This window comes from Drosophila albomicans, chromosome 2L (genome assembly GCF_009650485.2).
Source record: "Drosophila albomicans strain 15112-1751.03 chromosome 2L, ASM965048v2, whole genome shotgun sequence".
In the NCBI taxonomy this organism is placed as follows: Eukaryota; Metazoa; Arthropoda; class Insecta; order Diptera; family Drosophilidae; genus Drosophila; species Drosophila albomicans.
The window spans coordinates 4151860-4174080 of NC_047628.2; the positions used below are offsets into that span (position 1 = coordinate 4151860).

The window sequence follows — 22221 nt, forward strand, 5'->3', positions numbered from 1 at the left end:
ATTCTATTGTTGGTAAGTAGGAAAGACAAATGGCCACTAAGGCACACCCCAATAAAATTGTAGTAGTTCTCATCTTCAAGAAAACTATTTGTGAATGATACTATTCTTTCACAATTAACTGCCTTATATACTAAGATGAAGAGAATAAATGTATTTGCTCAGTAGGTTTCAAATTTGCGTGTTAAATAAATAAAATATACATACATATAAAAATAGCGAAAATTGGGCTATTTGAAGAATTGTGGGAAAGAAAATATTTTGTTAGATTCATAGTTATTATTTGTTCATCGGCTATATGGAGTTTTAAGTGTTTATTCAGCTTGTGTAAGGCTACCGCTCATCTACATCAAAATCCAAATATAGATAAATTGCAGAAATTTGAACGTTAACCCACATTACTAAATCACTTGAACTCATTACTTTTGAATCTAGTAAGAGTGACCCAGCCATATCCATCATTTGGAACATACTCTGAAGAGATTATCTTCCCTTACGGGAAAAAATTGACTACGAATCCATAGTGTTTAATAAAAAAGTTTTTACCAAATAAAATCTCATCTAATTAATGTAGCTCTAACTCAATTTCATGGTCAAATTAGTTAGTACTTGTTGTGGGACGGTACATTTATAGAAAAGTAACCATTTTGATAAAAATGAAACACTAATTCTTAGACACTAGATTACATAGAACTATAATTTTCAACAGCAGTTGTTGTTGTTGCACGCAGATCAAATTTGTTTCAAATTTTGATCACACCCCGTATTATTCAAAATGCATAGCCGGTATCTCATAGTCGATCACACTCGACTTTTCTACTTGTTTTTACTTTTACAGCTTCATACGTAAATTAACAAATAAATGTTCATTTAATGGACTTACCATATATATGTAACAAGTAAGAAAGCTACAGTCGAGTGTGTTTGACTGTGAAATGCCCGATACCAATTTTTTTTGAAAGCAGGACAGAATGGTTTTAATTATTAAATATACTAAATTAATATACCACAAAACACCAAAAATATACCAAAGGCAACATTTGGTGTATTTATATAGTACTACATTTAAAATACTTGTGTACTTTGTAGGGTCGGAGATAACTCTTCCTGTCTGTTACATATATTTCATGGAGGCATACTGTTATAATACGCTTTTACTCTACGGGTACGGGTATAAAAAATGTGCCGATGAAAATGGAGCTTGCGTGTTTATTCAGCTATTCTACATCCGACATTAAAACTCTGTGCTACGAGAACTCCACAAATCCATAAATCATAAGCAATAAGAAACATGAAAGGAAGCTACAGTCGAGTGTGCCTTATTGTGAGATACCCGCTACTCATTTTGAATAAAAGCATAATATTGCGGTATTATTCTCCAAAAATTCCGAAAATATGTTACCAAAATAATAAACATGTACTAAATGGTATATTTTGTATATATCGATATAGTATCACATTCAAAATATACCATAGACGGTACAATATACCAGATTGTCAGCCAAAGCAAATAAGACCGCTAGTAAGTAGGTGCGCTGATCTATATAAAAGTATTTCTTTAATAACTTCGACAATTTTTATCTGATAGAAACCAAATTTTTAGGAATCTCAATTACTGTAGTGTACTAAAACTCGCGGCTCTAGCTTTAAAATTACGCTTGCCATGTGATTTTTGTCAAATTGAACGGACAGAAGTGGGCGTGGCAAAAATTTTAAACAAACTTGATCTGCGTGCAAACATAACAAATGCTATCGAAGAAAAATGATAGGGCTATCTCTTATAGTCTCTGAGATCTAGGTGTTCATACGGAAAGTTAGACAGACAGACAGACGGACAGACGGACATGGCTAGATCGTCTTGGCTGTTGGGGCTGATCAAGAAAATATATACGTTATAGGGTCGGAGATGCCTCCTTCTACCTGTTACATACATTTCCTGCCGGCACAAAGTAATAATATTCTTCTTCCCTATGGGTAGCCGGTATAAAAAGAATCGGTTTAGATTTTTCTAAATAATTTGTAGCACTTTCGACTGTTGTCAGAGAAAACCAATGATCTTAGAGCAAATAATGTTTTTAAAATGGTAGATCAGCCCAATGTTAGTTTCACTCTAGAATTATTTTTTACAATAAGACCAAGTTCATTTGTAAAACTATTTAATAAAGTGCACATTGTAACAAGTTCTTATATCTATGTGTGATACAATTTCGGTTCCAACCTATCCATTTAAGTGTGGGCCAATTTTTGATTTAGAAAATGAATTCCTCAATTTTTCGTCCTCCTTTGCGGTGCCTCTTGATAACCTTCTTGCCAGGCTTTCTCACGGCCTTCCACTTGTGCTTCCTTCTGGTCTTCTTAGATCCGCTGCTGGATGATGACGATGTGGTTGAAGTGGTGTCAGATGAGGAGGCAGTGGTTGTAGCGGTATCACTAGCGGCCGTTGTAGTCGTTGCCGTATCGGTAGCCGCAGTTGTTGTTGTTGTTGATGTTGACGAACTTTGACATTCTATTGTTGGTAAGTAGGAAAGACAAATGGCCACTAAGGCACACCCCAATAAAATTGTAGTAGTTCTCATCTTCAAGAAAACTATTTGTGAATGATACTTTTCTTTGACAATTAACTGCCTTATATACTAAGATGAAGAGAAAAAATTTATTTGCTCAGTAGGTTTCAAATTGGCATGATAAATAAATAAAATATACATACATATAAAAATAGCGAAAATTGGGCTATTTGAAGAAATGTGGGAAAAGCGTATTATATGTTAACTGTGTGCCTCCATGAAATATATGTAAGAGACAGGAAGAGTCATCTCCGACCCTACAAAGTACACAAGTATTTTAAATGTAGTACTATATAAATACACCAAATATTGCCTTTGGTATATTTTTGGTGTTTTGTGGTATATTAATTTAGTATATTTAATAATTAAAACCATTCTTTTCTGCTTTCAAAAAAAATTGGTATCGGGCATTTCACAGTCAAACACACTCGACTGTAGCTTTCTTACTTGTTACATATATATGGTAAGTCCATTAAATGAACATTTATTTGTTCATTTACGTATGAAACTGTAAAAGTACAAACAAGTAGAAAAGTCGAGTGTGATCGATTGTGAGATACCGGCTATGCATTTTGAATAATACGGGGTGTGACCAAAATTTGAAACAAATTTGATCTGCGTGCAACAACAACAACTGCTGTTGACAATTATAGTTCTATGTAATCGAGTGTCTAAGAATTAGTGTTTCATTTTTATCAAAATGGTTACTTTTCTATAAATGTACCGTCCCACAACAAGTACTAACTAATTTGACCATGAAATTGAGTTAGAGCTACATTAATTAGATGAGATTTTATTTGGTAAAGACTTTTTTATTGAACACTATGGATTCGTAGTCAATTTTTTCCCGTAAGGGAAGATAATCTCTTCAGAGTATGTTCCAAATGATGGATATGGCTGGGTCACTCTTACTAGATTCAAAAGTAATGAGTTCAAGTGATTTAGTAATGTGGGTTAACGTTCAAATTTCTGCAATTTATCTATATTTGGATTTTGATGTAGATGAGCGGTAGCCTTACACAAGCTGAATTATCTCTTAAAACTCCATAATGATGAACAAATAATAACTATGAATCTAACAAAATATTTTCTTTCCCACATTTCTTCAAATAGCCCAATTTTCGCTATTTTTATATGTATGTATATTTTATTTATTTAACATGCCAATTTGAAACCTACTGAGCAAATAAATTTATTCTCTTCATCTTAGTATATAAGGCAGTTAATTGTGAAAGAAAAGTATCATTCACAAATAGTTTTCTTGAAGATGAGAACTACTACAATTTTATTGGGGTGTGCCTTAGTGGCCATTTGTCTTTCCTACTTACCAACAATAGAATGTCAAAGTTCTTCAACATCAACAACAACAACAACAACTGCGGCTACCGATACGGCAACGACTACAACGGCCGCTAGTGATACCGCTACAACAACTACCTCCTCATCTGACACCACTTCAACCACATCGTCATCATCCAGCAGCGGATCTAAGAAGACCAGAAGGAAGCACAAGTGGAAGGCCGTGAGAAAGCCTGGCAAGAAGGTTATCAAGAGGCACCGCAAAAGAGGCCGAAAAAATTGAGGAATTCATTTTCTAAATCAAAAATTGGCCCACACTTAAATGGATAGGTTGGAACCGAAATTGTATCACACATAGATATAAGAACTTGTTACAATGTGCACTTTATTAAATAGTTTTACAATTGAACTTGGTCTTATTGTAAAAAATAATCTAGAGTGAAAGTAATATTGGGCTGATCTACCATTTTAAAAACATTATTTGGTCTAAGATGATTGGTTTTTTCTAAAAACAGTGGAAAGTGCTACAAATTATTTAGAACAAGTAAGAAAGCTACAGTCGAACACACGCCTACTTACTAGGGGTCTTATTTGCTTTGGCTGACAATCTGGTATATTGTGCCGTCTATGGTATATTTTGAATGTGATACTATATCGATATACCAAGTATACCATTTAGTACATTTTTAGTATTTTGGTAGTATATTTTCGGAATATTTGGAGAATAATACCGCAATATTTTGTATTTATTCAAGATGGGTAGCGGGTATCTCACAGTCGAGCACACCCGACTGTAGCTTTTCTACTTGTTTTATATTGGCATCTGAATTGTTGTTAACATTCACGTAACTTTACGATTATTAGAGTTAGAGGATCAGCATAATGCTAATGCTTAAGTTCAGCATTATTTGTACTTCATAATAACCAAGGATATAGTAAATGTACAAACATTTTAAAACTTACTTAATATTCATACCTAGAGAACTAACAAGAATTGTGTTCCCGACATTACAATTAACCTCGTCGATCATCTATATAAAAACTGAAGACTCTTCGATTCATATATTTATTTTATACTTATACTACGGCCTGAATCGTAGCACACAAAAGGTTCACTCCATAATTACACCCGCTACCCATAGGGTAGAAGGGTATTATAACTTTGTGCCTCCATGAAATGTATGTAAAAGGCAGAAAGAGGCATCTCCGACCCTATAAGGTATACAAGTATTTTGAACGTCGAACTATATAATTATATATATATATATATTTGGTGTTTTGTGGTATATTAATTTGATACATGTTATAATTAATACCGTTCTGTTCCGCTTTTAATAAAAATGGGTAGCGGGTATCTCACAGTCAAGCACACTCGACTATAGCTTTCCCTCTTGTTATATATATATGTAAATCCATTAAATGAAAATTGATTTGTTCATTTACGCAATAACTGTAAAAGTACAAAGAAGTAGGAAAGTCGAGAGTGCTCGAGTGTGAGATACTGGCTATCCCATTTGAATAAAACGAGATGTGACCAAAATTTGCAACAAAATTGGACCTGCGTGCAACAAAAACAACTGCTGTTGAAAATTATATATCTACCTAATCTAGTGTCTAAAACCTAGTATATCATTTCTATAAATGTACCATCCTACAACAAGTACTAACTAATTTGACCATGAAATTGAGTTAGAGCTACATTAATTAGATGAGATTTTATTTGGTAAAGACTTTTTTATTGAACACTATGGATTCGTAGTCAATTTTTTCCCGTAAGGGAAGATAATCTCTTCAGAGTATGTTCCAAATGATGGATATGGCTGGGTCACTCTTACTAGATTCAAAAGTAATGAGTTCAAGTGATTTAGTAATGTGGGTTAACGTTCAAATTTCTGCAATTTATCTATATTTGGATTTTGATGTAGATGAGCGGTAGCCTTACACAAGCTGAATTATCTCTTAAAACTCCATAATGATGAACAAATAATAACTATGAATCTAACAAAATATTTTCTTTCCCACATTTCTTCAAATAGCCCAATTTTCGCTATTTTTATATGTATGTATATTTTATTTATTTAACATGCCAATTTGAAACGTACTGAGCAAATAAATTTATTCTCTTCATCTTAGTATATAAGGCAGTTAATTGTGAAAGAAAAGTATCATTCACAAATAGTTTTCTTGAAGATGAGAACTACTACAATTTTATTGGGGTCTGCCTTAGTGGCCATTTGTCTTTCCTACTTACCAACAATAGAATGTCAAAGTTCGTCAACATCAACAACAACAACAACAACAACAACTGCGGCTACCGATACGGCAACGACTACAACGGCCGCTAGTGATACCGCTACAACCACTGCCTCCTCATCTGACACCACTTCAACCACATCGTCATCATCCAGCAGCGGATCTAAGAAGACCAGAAGGAAGCACAAGTGGAAGGCCGTGAGAAAGCCTGGCAAGAAGGTTATCAAGAGGCACCGCAAAAGAGGCCGAAAAAATTAAGGAATTCATTTTCTAAAACAAAAATTGGCCCACACTTAAATGGATAAATAGGTTGGAACCGAAATTGTATCACACATAGATATAAGAACTTGTTACAATGTGCACTTTATTAAATAGTTTTACAAATGAACTTGGTCTTATTGTAAAAAATAATTCTAGATTGAAACTAATATTGGGCTGATCTACCATTTTAAGAACATTATTTGCTCTAAGATCATTGATTTTCTCTGACAACAGTCGAAAGTGCTACAAATTATTTAGAAAAATCTAAACCGATTCTTTTTATACCGTCTACCCATAGGGTAGAAGAATATTATTACTTTGTGCCGGCAGAAAATGTATGTAACAGGTAGAAGGACGCATCTCCGACCCTGTAACGTATATATTTTCTTGATCAGCGCCAACAGCCGAGACGATCTAGCCATGTCCGTCTGTCTGTCTGTCTAACTTTCCGTATGAACACCTAGATCTCAGAGACTATAATTTTTCTTCGATAGCATTTGTTATGTTTGCACGCAGATCGAGTTTGTTTAAAATTTTTGCCACGCCCACTTCCGCCCCCGCAAATTTATTATAATCACATAACAAGCGTAATTTTAAAGCTAGAGTCGCGAGTTTTGGTACACTACAGTAATTGGGATTCCTGAGAATTTGGTTTCTATCAGATAAAAATTGTCGAAGTTATTAAAGAAATACTTTTATATAGACAATAAAGCCTACATACTGGGGGTCGTAGTTGCTTTGGCAGACAATCTGGTATATTGTGCTGTCTATGGTATATTTTGAATTTGATATTATATCGGTATACCCAATATACCATATATTTTGCTTTTATTCAAAATGGGTAGCAGGTATCTAACAGACAGGAAAAGTCATCTCCGACCCTACAAAGTACACAAGTATTTTAAATGTAGTACTATATAAATACACCAAATATTGCCTTTGGTATATTTTTGGTGCTTTGTGGTATATTAATTTAGTATATTTAATAATTAAAACCATTCTGTTCTGCTTTCAAAAAAAATTGGTATCGGGCATTTCACAGTCAAACACACTCGACTTACTTGTTACATATATATGATAAGTCCATTAAATGAACATTTATTTGTTCATTTACGTATGAAACTCTAAAAGTACAAACAAGTAGAAAAGTCGAGTGTGATCGACTGTGAGATACCGGCTATGCATTTTGAATAATACGGGGTGTGACCAAAATTTGAAACAAATTTGATCTGCGTGCAACAATAACAACTGCTGTTGAAAATTATAGTTCTATGTAATCTAGTGTCTAAGAATTAGTGTTTCATTTTTATCAAAATGGTTAACTTTCTATAAATGTACCGTCCCACAACAAGTACTAACTAATTTGACCATGAAATTGAGTTAGAGCTACATTAATTAGATGAGATTTTATTTGGTAAAGACTTTTTTATTGAACACTATGGATTCGTAGTCAATTTTTTCCCGTAAGGGAAGATAATCTCTTCAGAGTATGTTCCAAATGATGGATATGGCTGGGTCACTCTTACTAGATTCAAAAGTAATGAGTTCAAGTGATTTAGTAATGTGGGTTAACGTTCAAATTTCTGCAATTTATCTATATTTGGATTTTGATGTAGATGAGCGGTAGCCTTACACAAGCTGAATTATCTCTTAAAACTCCATAATGATGAACAAATAATAACTATGAATCTAACAAAATATTTTCTTTCCCACATTTCTTCAAATAGCCCAATTTTCGCTATTTTTATATATATGTATATTTTATTTATTTAACATGCCAATTTGAAACCTACTGAGCAAATAAATTTATTCTCTTCATCTTAGTATATAAGGCAGTTAATTGTGAAAGAAAAGTATCATTCACAAATAGTTTTCTTGAAGATGAGAACTACTACAATTTTATTGGGGTGTGCCTTAGTGGCCATTTGTCTTTCCTACTTACCAACAATAAAATGTCAAAGCTCATCAACATCAACAACAACAACTGCGGCTACCGATACGGCAACGACTACAACGGCCGCTAGTGATACCGCTACAACCACTGCCTCCTCATCTGACACCACTTCAACCACATCGTCATCATCCAGCAGCGGATCTAAGAAGACCAGAAGGAAGCACAAGTGGAAGGCCGTGAGAAAGCCTGGCAAGAAGGTTATCAAGAGGCACCGCAAAAGAGGCCGAAAAAATTGAGGAATTCATTTTCTAAATCAAAAATTGGCCCACACTTAAATGGATAAATAGGTTGGAACCGAAATTGTATCACACATAGATATAAGAACTTGTTACAATGTGCACTTTATTAAATAGTTTTACAATTGAACTTGGTCTTATTGTAAAAAATAATCTAGAGTGAAAGTAATATTGGGCTGATCTACAATTTTAAAAACATTATTTGCTCTAAGATGATTGGTTTTTTCTAAAAACAGTGGAAAGTGCTACAAATTATTTAGAACAAGTAAGAAAGTTACAGTCGAGTGTGCTCGACTGTGAGGTACCCTTTATCCATTTTGAATAAAAGCAAAATATTGCGGTATTATTTTCGAAATATACCGAAAATATAAAAATATACCAAATAGTATATTTTTAATATCGAGTATAGTACCACATTCAAAATATACCATAGACAGCTTAATATACCAGATTGTCGGCCAAAGCAACTAAGACCCCCAGTAAGTAGGCGTTTTTGCTAACTCAAAAGTATTTCTTTAATAACTTCCACAACTTTAATCTGATCGCAACCAAGGAATCATAATCACTATTGTTATTATCGTACACAGCTGTAGCTTGAATATATATATGTATATAATTGTGTGTTTCGCGTAACGCGAAGGTTAAAGAAAAATAAAACAACGATTTTATTTTTAAATAACTTGTAGACGAACTTTATTGGTATTGCAAGATTAGCGGGCTACGCGTCTTCTCTGACGAAATTGTCTTTAAAAACTAAATTTACAATATCATATGTTGAGTTTGAACAAGAAACTTCTTATTGCGACTTAGAGCTAACATATGTGTAATGTTTTGTGTATGTGTTAGTGTTTTAATCCTGAGTCCTCAAATTGTACTCGAAAATTTTAAGTGGCGTGAAGTGGATCTTTTTGTTTGACGTTAGTCGCCGCCGCGACGAATTTATTTTTAGAATATGATCTTTATTTGAATGCAATAAGATATTTTGAAGATAGGGGAATAATTACGAGAATGTGTCACGTACGACAAATGAGTGTGGTGGTTGATATGTCGCTATATATATATACTATATATATACTTTATAGGGTCGGAGATACCTCATTCTAAAAATCTAAACCTATTCTTTTTATACCCGCTACCCATAGGGTAGAAGAATATTATTACTTTGTGCCGGCAGGAAATCTATGTAACAAGTAGAAGGAGTCATCTTCGACCCTATAAAGTATATATATTCTTGATCAGCGTCAACAGCCGAGACGATCTAGCCATGACTATCTGTCTATCTGTCCGTATGAACACGTAGATCTCAGAGACTATAAAAGATAGACCTATAATTTTTCTTCGATAGCATTCGTTGTGTTTGCACGCAGATTAAGTTTGTTTCAAATTTTTGCCTCGCCCACTTCTGCCCCCGCAAATTGACAAAAATCATATAACAAGCGTAATTTTAAAGCTAGAGTCGCGAGTTTTGGTATACTACAGTAATTGTGATTCCTGGAAATTTGGTTTCGATCAGATAAAGATTGTCGAAGTTATTAAAGATATGCTTTTATATAGACAAAAACGCCTACTTACTAGGGGTCTTATTTGCTTTGGCTGACAATCTGGTATATTGTGCCGTCTATGGTATATTTTGAATGTGATACTATATCGATATACCAAGTATACCATTTAGTAAATTTTTAGTATTTTGGTAGTATATTTTCGGAATATTTGGAGAATAATACCGCAATATTTTGTATTTATTCAAGATGGGTAGCGGGTATCTCACAGTCGAGCACACCCGACTGTAGCTTTTCTACTTGTTTTATATTGGCATCTGAATTGTTGTTAACATTCACGTAACTTTACGATTATTAGAGTTAGAGGATCAGCATAATGCTAATGCTTAAGTTCAGCATTATTTGTACTTCATAATAACCAAGGATATAGTAAATGTACAAACATTTTAAAACTTACTTAATATTCATACCTAGAGAACTAACAAGAATTGTGTTCCCGACATTACAATTAACCTCGTCGATCATCTATATAAAAACTGAAGACTCTTCGATTCATATATATATTTTATACTTATACTACGGCCTGAATCGTAGCACACAAAAAGTTCACTACATAATTACACCCGCTACCCATAGGGTAGAAGGGTATTATAACTTTGTGCCTCCATGAAATGTATGTAAAAGGCAGAAAGAGGCATCTCCGACCCTATAAGGTATACAAGTATTTTGAACGTATATATTTGGTGTTTTGTGGTATATTAATTTGATACATGTTATAATTAATACCGTTCTGTTCCGCTTTTAATAAAAATGGGTAGCGGGTATCTCACAGTCAAGCACACTCGACTATAGCTTTCCCTCTTGTTATATATATATGTAAATCCATTAAATGAAAATTGATTTGTTCATTTACGCAATAACTGTAAAAGTACAAAGAAGTAGGAAAGTCGAGAGTGCTCGAGTGTGAGATACTGGCTATCCCATTTGAATAAAACGGGATGTGACCAAAATTTGCAACAAAATTGGACCTGCGTGCAACAAAAACAACTGCTGTTGAAAATTATATATCTACCTAATCTAGTGTCTAAAACCTAGTATATCATTTCTATAAATGTACCATCCTACAACAAGTACTAACTAATTTGACCATGAAAAATGAGTTATGCCTAAACTAGTTAGATGAGATTATATTTGGTAAACACTTTTTATTGATCACTCTGGAGTCATAGTCAATTTTTTTCCGTAAGGAAAGATAATCTTTCACTCTGGAAAGATTTTCAGTTAATATCGAACACCAAATGATGAATATGGCTGGGTCACTGTTACTAGATTCAAAAGTAATGAGTTCAAGTGATTTAGTAATGTGGGTTAACGTTCAAATTTCTGCAATTTATCTATATTTGGATTTTGATGTAGATGAGCGGTAGCCTTACACAAGCTGAATAAACACTTAAAACTCCATATAGCCGATGAACAAATAATAACTATGAATCTAACAAAATATTTTCTTTCCCACATTTCTTCAAATAGCCCAATTTTCTCTAATTTTATATGTATGTATATTTTATTTATTTAACATGCAAATTTGAAACCTACTGAGCAAATAAATTTATTTACTTCACCTTAGTATATAAGGCATTTAATTGTCAAAGAAAAGTATCATTCACAAATAGTTTTCTTGAAGATGAGAACTACTACAATTTTATTGGGGTCTGCCTTAGTGGCCATTTGTCTTTCCTACTTACCAACAATAGAATGTCAAAGTTCATCAACATCAACAACAACAACAACAACAACTGCGGCTACCGATACGGCAACGACTACAACGGCCGCTAGTGATACCGCTACAACCACTGCCTCCTCATCTGACACCACTTCAACCACATCGTCATCATCCAGCAGCGGATCTAAGAAGACCAGAAGGAAGCACAAGTGGAAGGCCGTGAGAAAGCCTGGCAAGAAGGTTATCAAGAGGCACCGCAAAAGAGGCCGAAAAAATTAAGGAATTCATTTTCTAAAACAAAAATTGGCCCACACTTAAATGGATAAATAGGTTGGAACCGAAATTGTATCACACATAGATATAAGAACTTGTTACAATGTGCACTTTATTAAATAGTTTTACAAATGAACTTGGTCTTATTGTAAAAAATAATTCTAGAGTGAAACTTATATTGGGCTGATCTACCATTTTAAAAACATTATTTGCTCTAAGATCATTGATTTTCTCTGACAACAGTCGAAAGTGCTACAAATTATTTAGAACAAGTAAGAAAGTTACAGTCGAGTGTGCTCGACTGTGAGATACCCGCTACCCATTTTTAATAAAGGCAAAATATTGCGGTATCATTTTCAAAATATACCGAAAATACTAAAAAATACTAAAAATATACCAAATGATTTGTTTGGTATATCGATATAATACACCATTCAAAATATACCATAGACGGCACAATGTACCAGATTGTCGGCCAAAGCAACTCAGACCCCTAGTAAGTAGGCGTTTTTGCCCATACAAAAGTATTTCTTTAATAACTTCCACAATTTTTATCTGATCGCAACAAAATTTTCAGGAATCATAACTACTATAGTAATTGTTATATGTACCATAATTCGCAGCTTTAGCTTTAAATTTTTTGATTTGCGGGGGCGGAAGTGGGCGTGGCAAAAATTTGAAACAAACTTGATCTGCGTGCAAACATAACAAATGCTATCGAAGAAAAATGATAGGGCTATCTCTTATAGTCTCTGAGATCTAGGTGTTCATACGGACGGACGGACAGACACACAGACGGACAGACGGACATGGCTATATCGTCTCGGCTGTTGACGCTGATCAAGAATATATATACTTTATAGGGTCGGAGATGCCTCCTTCTACCTGTTACATACATTTCCTGCCGGCACAAAGTTATAATACCCTTCTACCCTATGGGTAGCGGGTATAAAAATCTAAACCGATTCTTTTTATACCGTCTACCCATAGGGTAGAAGAATATTATTACTTTGTGCCGGCAGAAAAAATCAAAAAAATCGAATAACAAGCGTAATTGTAATGCTAGAATTGCAAATTTTGGTATATACAATAATAACTATAGTATTTATGATTGGTTGCGATCAGATAAAAGTTGTCGAAGTTATTAAAGAAATACTTTTGTATGGGTAAAAACGTCGTGGTTTACCATTTTCAAGAATTGCCCATATTGAATTGTTGCTACTATTAACGTAATTTTACGATTGCTAGAGTTAGAGGTTCAGCATAATGCTAAATTAAGTTCAGAATTATTTGTATTTTGTAATAACCAAGGATCTAGAAAATGTTCAACATTTTAAAACCTACTTAAAATTCATACCTAAAGAATTCATTGGGTGGCAGGACAGTTATACAAAATTAGCCAGGCCCTTTTTCCATATACATATACCATTAATAATAGGGAAGGAATTGTTTATCAATTATCTGAATCGCTTTGAGTTTCATAATGTTTTTGATATACTATATGCAACTTTTTCTGGAATAGGATCTAAGAACAATTAAAAATTATAATTAATTATAAAATATAGCAAACAAAAACACCAAACATAAATACTAAAAATATACCAAAGAACATTTTAGGTATATTGACACAGTCCTACTTTCAAAATATACCATACAAAATATACCAGATTGTCAGTCAAAGCAACAAAGAGCCCACACAAAAGTCTTTCTTTAATATCTTCGACACTTTTAATCCGATCGCAACCAAACTTTCAGGAATGATAAAGACTGTGGAAATTATTCAATGCAACACTGTCTCTCTCGCTATCTCTCTCTTATGGTGTTTAAGTTCTAGCTGATCATACAGACCGACAGACGGACATGACTATATCGCTGCGGCTGTTGACGTTGGTCGAGAATATATATATTCTTCTTCCCTATGGGTAGCGGGTATAAAAATTTCGCATTTGTATATACATACATAGAAGGCAGAATAATGCATATCTAACCCCATAAAGTACAAATATTCTTGATTGATATCAATAATTCAATCTGGTGTATTTTCAAATGTATGGTATATGTTAAACATAATAGTAAATTAATACTTCAAACATTTCTATATACTTTTTTTTGCTGAATATTATTTGCTACTTTTAAGAAACGTAATAATTATCAGTGAATTCAATCTTAAATTATATTACATTCAGACCAAGATAATTGTTTTGTGTATTTATTCAATAAAATGCGCAGTTTAGTTCAAATTTTATTTTAAAATCATACATCATATGATCTGATTAATTGTTATATTTATTTAATAAAATGCGCAGTTTAATAATGTAGATCGACTGTAGATCGCAGATAAGTGTTAACCCACATTTAATAATACATGAAGTACATAGTCAAATACACAGTCTCGGAGTAGAAACTGATTCAAATTGCCAACGTACGCGCGTGCAAACGACTAGAATAGACTTGGCCAAAACTAATTATAAATAATAATACAAATTGCAAAACAAACAGCTACAAGTGCAGGCAACAAGTAAAATTAAATCAAATTAAAACCAATGTAAATTTCAACAAAATGCTGCAATACATACTAACTTCCACGAAACGATACCAACTGAAAACAAATCACGTTTTTAACTTCGTATACAGAAATGCACTACTGATAGTATTTGAAATAATCAGAATATGAAGAAACATTTTTTTCACAAAATGAGTTTAATATATGAGGAAATATATATAAGGAAATATAATAGAAAATTATTTTTATTAAACAAAGCATTTATTAATATATTTTTATGTATTTAAATATTTTGTATTGTTATGTAAGTTGTAAATGAACAATAACTAATGTTTTTAATTATTTTGCAATGTAAATGAAAAGTAAGCTATATAACCAATTAAAAACAAACACATTGAAGATGATTCTGGTTCTTATAAGTAAAAATAGAAAGTGAGAAAAGCTATTGCGGATTGATTAAGCCATGTATTTTATTTACCTCAGAATAGTGCGTTTCTTCATTAATTTTTAAAAGCTGAGGTGAGAGCAAAAAATATAAGTCAGAATGCAACAATTTGTAGACGAAGAATACTTGTGAATTTGCTAACCAAAACAGGACATTTGCATGCCAACATGCAAATATGCTTGGGGTTACAATATGCTACGCTTTAAGAGTATCGCTACGTTGTAGCACATTACTCGTCGTAACTGTGAGGACGCTAATGTCTTTTAGATAATCGTTGGCATGCGGCGCCGGTGGTCGCCAACTGGCATATTAAACAGAATGACGCCGACTTACTGAAACACACGTTCCCATACTCCAAGCAGCTTAGTCAAAGCCAAACGCCTGAAGCTGTGCTAACATTTTCATGCCATTTGATTTTACTTGGCATCGTTATCTCCCTAGCCGCCTGGTTCCAGGTTCCATGTCCTGGCAACACATGTCCTTGCGTGGCACTGAGCGTAGACAGCACCCCAGGCTATTAGGCTTATCGTTTTCATAATTTACTAAAAATAATAAGCAGCCGGGATTTGTCTGCGCTAGTACGAGTGCAAGTATTTGTGTTTCTATGCGTATTGTATTTGTTACGCGTCTACATGTGAATGTGCGACAATGCCTATGGCGACTTATACTGAGATTATGTGGCCAAGATATGTTCGACTGACGACCACCAATAAGGCGAAGGTGAAAATGAGGTCAATGCGGTCGCAGGTTGATAATATATACAATGCCGCTGATTTGTAATCGCAGTAAAAATTAATGACAAATCGAAGCAGATGGCTGCAGTGGCGGAATTGTAAAGAGAGCTATGCTAAGTATGATATGTTGACGACTGTTTTTTTGACGACTGTGCCTAAGAAAGGGTTCGCTTTTGTATTGAAATCCCAAATGTATCCCTTTCAGTTGAAATGACTTTAATGCTTTTGGTCGTCCTTTCAGTTGAAATGACTTTAATGCTTTTGACTAACTGATTTTTCAAGGCAACTAAATGCTAAAAGGTCAAGTGGGATTAATTAGTTGTGTCCTGTTTCCCTTTCCTATTGTTCCAGTCGGACACTTTTCTTGGTTTGCATTGTTTTTCTGTTTTTGTTTGTTTTTATTTGTTTCTGGGTTTTTTTTTGTGTGTGAAAGTTTAATGAAATTGAATTTAAACAAATCAACTTTTAACTTCTTGAGCACTTTTTTTAAGCGGAACCTTTCTTGATCTTCAAAGACTGATACAATACTCTACTAATAGGGTATTTTCCCCTATTGTTTCAATTCAACTATTAGTTAACGAGAAAGCTACTCCTTAGCACTTTGTTTCTCATTGCTAACATCTGCATTACTGTATCGCAGTAATCATTCAACATAATAATTTTATTCGAAATTGTACTAAGTGATATAATTGCAAAATACAATATGTATCAAATTAAAGAAACTGTTGGCTGTCTAGTTGTTTAGCAGTTTCTCTTATACCTTCCCGAAAATTGTTTATTTGAATTTCTTTCGCATTTTTACGTACTAAATATTTTACGGTAATAAAGTGCAGCAATCAGAGCACTCAGAGCAGAGCAGCTGTACTCTGATTCTGGACTACTACCAAATAAAAAATGCATGACACGGAGCCCAGTAAAATCCTTAACAAAGCTGACAGGTTGTATGTACTGTGCGAATACTTTTTTGAGAGAGTGCGAACCACCGAATAAACGCACACATACACAGACAGAGATTCACACCTGCACCTGAACGCCTTACAGTGCGCATACAAAGCAGTCTGCTTAAATATTTATAAAGATAACCAAAAAAACAAAACAAAACGAACCAACTACCCCAAAAAGAAAAATACGCGTGACGCATAAGTGTGAATTTGAAACCAACTAATGAAAATGCGAACATTTAACAGGTAGCTAATTTGACAATGACCAAACGTCGCAGCTGTGATTTATTGTAAACTCCTGTGCTTCTCCCCTTACCCCTTGGGGACCACACAATCAAAAATCGCTGAAATGATTTATGGGCATCGAGATCACCGGCTGCCGCCTACTGAGTTGGCCAGCTGAAAAGGCGCTTAAAGCTGCCTCGTCGTTCTGACTTCAACTTAATGTCAACCATGTTCACTTGGGTATTATGCAAATTTGTTATGTACCACATAATATAGTATATATGTATGCTTTCGCGGATATGTCCATATCGAAGTACATATCCAAATGTGTGTTAACTTCCGCTACATAAAATTCAGCATTGTAGGTCTTCTTCTTGTCATTACTTTGCGCTTGTTTAAGCTGCGTTTTTATACCCGCTGCCCATAGGGTAGAAGGGTATTATAACTTTGTGCCGGCAGGAAATGTATGTAACAGGTAGAGGGAGGCATCTCCGACCCAATAAAGTATATATATTCTTGATCAGCGTCAACAGCCGAGACGATCTAGTCATGTCCGTCTGTCCGTCTGTGTGTCTGTGTGTCTGTCCGTCTGTCCGTATGAAACACTGTCACTGTAAAGCTGGTCGCACGCGACATCCCTCAGAGAATCACCCATATACAATAATTACTATAGTATTAATGATTTGTGAAAATTTGGTTACGATCACATAAAAATTGTCGAAGTTATTAAAGAAATTCTTTTGTATGGGCAAAAACGCCTACTTACTGGGGGTCTTAGTTGTTTTGGCTGACAATCTGGTATATTGTGCCTTCTATGGTGTATTTTGAATGCGGTACTATAACGATATACAAAATATACCATTTGGTATATTTTTAGTATTTTTGCAGTATATTCGGTATATTTTGGGGAAAAATACCGCAAAAATATATTTCTTTTATTCAAAATGGGTAGCGGGTAGCTGTCAGTCGAGTACACTCGACTGTAGCTTTCTTACTTGTTTTACTTTGTGGTATATTTTGAATGTAGTCGTATATGGATATTTTACTACTTCGGTATATTTTACTATTTAATCTATATCATTTAATTAGAATTTCACAAAAATGTAAATACTTGCGATTATTTTGATTTTATTTTTAATTTTCTTCATAAATTTATAACACCAGCCACAAAGCACATATTTGAATTAGGCATAATGGCGATGCATAGTTATTTTGATTTTTGTTTTAGTCAGTTGTTCAGTCAATTTGAAAGTAATTATTTGTAGAGTTGTTTAAACAATGCTGTTTGTGGTTGACCTTACATATTTATACGAACTGACTAAATTCATGATTGAACTACTTACTTGATGTCAGCTTAACTTTGTAAGCTGAATTGATGCAAATAAAAGCCACATTCTATAGCGGATCTGAAATACATTTGATTTTCACTTGACCGTACAGCAAATTTATCTATACTCAGAGAGAGAGACAGAGAGTGAGAGAGAGAAAGGAAACAAAGCCTCAACCGCATTTGCATAACCACACAAAAAACCATATCATGCTCTATTTACATAACCAAACTGTGCTTTGCACTCCATTGAAACTTTTGCCAGCCAACAACGTCAAGTATACGTCATGTATACTAAAAATAAAATAAAATAGAATAGAATAAAATACCACGATAAAATAAAGAAAAATAAAAATGGCAATAGAAACTAAACTAAAATGTTGCTAACGGCCATTAAGTAGAAATAGTTGAGTTGAGTTTCGAAACTTGTTTAAAAATACTTCAACATTTTTGCCTAAATTCAAGTTGAAAGTTTGTATTGAAGAGCAATTACAAGACGACATGGATGGTCAACAAAAGTTCCACTTGCTGAAACTTTTGCCCAAATAGGTTGAAAATATGTTCAAGAGAAATCAGCATAAATATTCAAACTATGCTCTTATCATTGTCTCAACACAAGTCACACACATGATCGATTATATTTATTACTACCACTTAAGAAGATATTTAAAAATTTTGTAAAAACATAATTTTGATAAAAGACTAAATTTACCATTTCATTTTAATATCTTTGTAGCAAAATAAAGCACAATACTATGATGTGAGCTCACACTCACACTGCTTTTTCTAGCTTATCAAAACGTGGTTACGATTTCAAGATACGTATGAATACCAGAGCCAGAACTTTAAAAGGTTTGCCGATAACTTAAAGATATGTTGTTGAGATGTATCAAAGCTGAAAAACAGAATTCTCTTTACATAACTTAAAAGAGATATGGCACGTAGGTAATGTTTAATGATGTTCTATACTCCATATTCATATATTATCACTAATGTTGAATTCATACCGAATTGTAGCGTCTGCTCGCACTCTAATTAAATTGTGCATACGCCATGTGTGGCACAAATTAAATTTGCCAACACACAAATAACGGCAGCTGAGTTTCAGTGCGCAGGCTAAAATAAAAATTTACTTTTGGCCAATTTTTATTAGGCCGCTGCGGTTGCTGCCTGCCTACAGTGCTCTTTATACAAATTAATGTGTCTCGGCTCCCTCCAGTGTTGTCTTGTGTTGTGTTGCGTTGTTCTTATGTTCGTTGTCCTCCCTGGTTGGCACGCATGTCCTTAAGGCTATTTGCTATGCCTTGTGCATTAATTTCATGCTTTAATGCCTCTACACATACATATATATGTACGCATATATATAAACACACATTTACAACACACATACAACAAGAGAGAAACAGAACCAAGTCATTCAAATTGGCTGACGTCACAAGTAGAGCGTGAGACAAATATTCCAAAGTGTTGGCGTCAAAACGATTTGTCGTCTAATTGCGGCAGATTTTCACCACTTATACTCGCACACTCTGTATCTGAATACCTAAGATTACATATGTATGTGTATAGTACATACATATGTACATATATTTGGCCCTAATAGAATTTGAATATTTCATTTGGCATTACGCTTGATTACGCCAAAACAATCTTCCGTTGCTCGCAGTTAGAAGCACTTTGAGCTAAAACGTTCTCAAGTCTGCCACAAAATTAATGAAAATTAATTTACTATAATTCAGGTGCATTGAGGTATGTTAAGTACAGCAAATTGAATGCCATTTAAAAATGGTAAAAATTGAAAGTTATTTCGGGTTGGTAAATCAACTCATCAAAATAAAGCTGCACTCATAAATGGCTTTACTAGACCATAACACACACAAACACACACTCAGAAAAAAAACATTGGCAGAGAAAATAGCGTTTGCAAAACAGGCCAAGCCAAACAAAAGCATTAAGAAAATCCTAGCGCTAAGCCGATGAAAATCAAATTGTGCTCCAACAGCTGCCAGCATCCAAATATAAATAAATACGTAAAAATGTATAAAAGTAAAATAAAAATGCCACAACACGTTGCATTTGCACACTGTGCCGAGCATAAAGACAAATTGAGTCAAATTTCACATACAAATAAACACATACAAAGAATATCATTTTTACACCACTGCAATAAAGCAAATCTAAATATTTTCACCTTTTTTAAAGCTTTAAATATCTGTATGTATTTATGCATATGCAGAATTACGAATCTTTATTTCAAAGATGTATTTTTTAGAAATACTTCTAAATATATATAAGATGAATTGCAGATGCAATTTAATTATAATAGAGTTTTTATTGATGTATTAGAAATATAAAAAGTACATAGTTGCATTCAGTTGCCTGTTGCGTTCTGCGCAGAACTTGAAAAGATATTGTATCGAACTATCGATATTTATCGACAGTGTGCCCAGATAAACACTAATAGTTATTACTACTGCTACTTATTGTGAGAAATTTTAAATTACAAACGTCATCAATTTATGAGATTTCGTTTAGTGAAAAGTCATACTTACAAAAGTCAATAATTTTATAATTCAAAGGTATGTGTTACTTATTGGATAAAGTTTCGATACTCTGTTCTTCTTACAAAAACGATAGAGAATTTTTCAATTTGTTGCTCCAATGTGCAGTGCAACTGGAGCTTAGTCATACGAGTTTGTATGGCTGCGCGTGTTGTTGGTCAGTTAAGTTGATTTTGTATGCAGGCGCTATGAATTTTATTATCACATAAAATAGCTGGCGTAAAAAAGAGCAACAACAACAAAAATAGACGCTGAAGCTTAAAAAAATAGCAAAGTTCGGGCCAGATAGAAAATGTGGAGGGCGCTCGTTATCAGGCACTTTGTCTTTGGTGGCATTGGGGTTTTTCTAAACTGCATTTTAACGACTCCCTCGGCGCGGCCAGCTAACGTATATTTTGACTCCGTAATACACTCACACTGAATGTGTGTGTGTTTGATATGGTTGGGGGGACTGCAAAGTATTTTTAACGACAGTATGGAGGATGACCTATGCTGTTTAAGAGCCTAATGAAAATTGATTTCATAAAATTAAATTTTCTTTCAACTTGACCAATTTCCGTTAGGGATTTTCCACATGTCGATTGGCAAAAGAATATAAATGTGAAAGGTCCATAAGGAGTAAGCTTCCATTCCATGACATTCATACATAACGAGTGCACAGCATACTTATTTAATCAATTCTATTCTGTGACTTTCAAATATGCCGTCTCTTTTGAGCAAGATAAAAATGTGATTAGCTTAAGGCAAATATATTCAACAATAACAAATTCCAATTTTACAGACCTTAAATATTTCGTCTGATCTTTAATAAATTTGTGAATAAAACAATTGTTCATACTCATAAATTATAAACCGAAAGCAAAAAAAAACATGTTTTAATCGTGAAACTCGCATAAATAAAATGACATTTGAGTCCACACTCTCATTATTCCCATTGAACAGAGTTTACTTAATGCAAATGAAAATAATTGTGCTATTATGAAACAGTTTAATCGTATAATCATAAATTTGAGTTTAATCGCGAAATAATTCATTTAGAAATTAAAACAAAACAAAAGCAAATAAAAATATCTACGTTGCTGCAGCTGTTTATACCCACGGAATGTTAAATAATTTTTTTAATTAAAGTGTTTGAGTACATTTTTATACCCGCTACCCACAAGGTAGAAGGGTATTATAACTTTGTGCCGACTGAAAATATATATAATAGGCAGAAGGAGGCATCTCCGACACCATAGAGTATATATATATTCTCGATCAATGTCAACAGACGAGACTAATAGCCAAGTTCGTGTGTCTGTCTCTATGTATAAACTCCTATATCTCAGAGACTATAAGAGATTAAGATATAATTTTGTTCGACAACAGTTGTTATGTTTGCAAGCAGATAATAATAACTACAGTATTTATTCCTGTTAATGTGAGG

At 33.7% G+C, this 22221-nt stretch overlaps 2 protein-coding genes across 4 annotated transcripts in view; both read right to left on the bottom strand.

The window, feature by feature from the left end:
- Positions 1 to 22221, bottom strand: part of LOC117564697 (uncharacterized) — a 177700-nt gene that overhangs the window by 143563 nt on the left and 11916 nt on the right. The gene's annotated exons all lie outside the window — the stretch shown is intronic.
- The window catches only part of LOC117564704 (uncharacterized), a 45153-nt gene that overhangs the window by 17364 nt on the left and 5568 nt on the right, over positions 1 to 22221 (bottom strand). The window contains exon 2 of one of the 2 annotated variants that reach the window (XM_034243581.2): positions 2240 to 2630. The exons of the other annotated variant lie outside the window; for it this stretch is intronic. Coding sequence (XP_034099472.2) covers positions 2428 to 2630 — 203 coding nt within the window. The 3' untranslated portion in view covers positions 2240 to 2427. Of the gene's footprint in view, positions 1 to 2239; positions 2631 to 22221 lie in introns of those variants that run through there. 2 annotated transcript variants of the gene reach the window in all.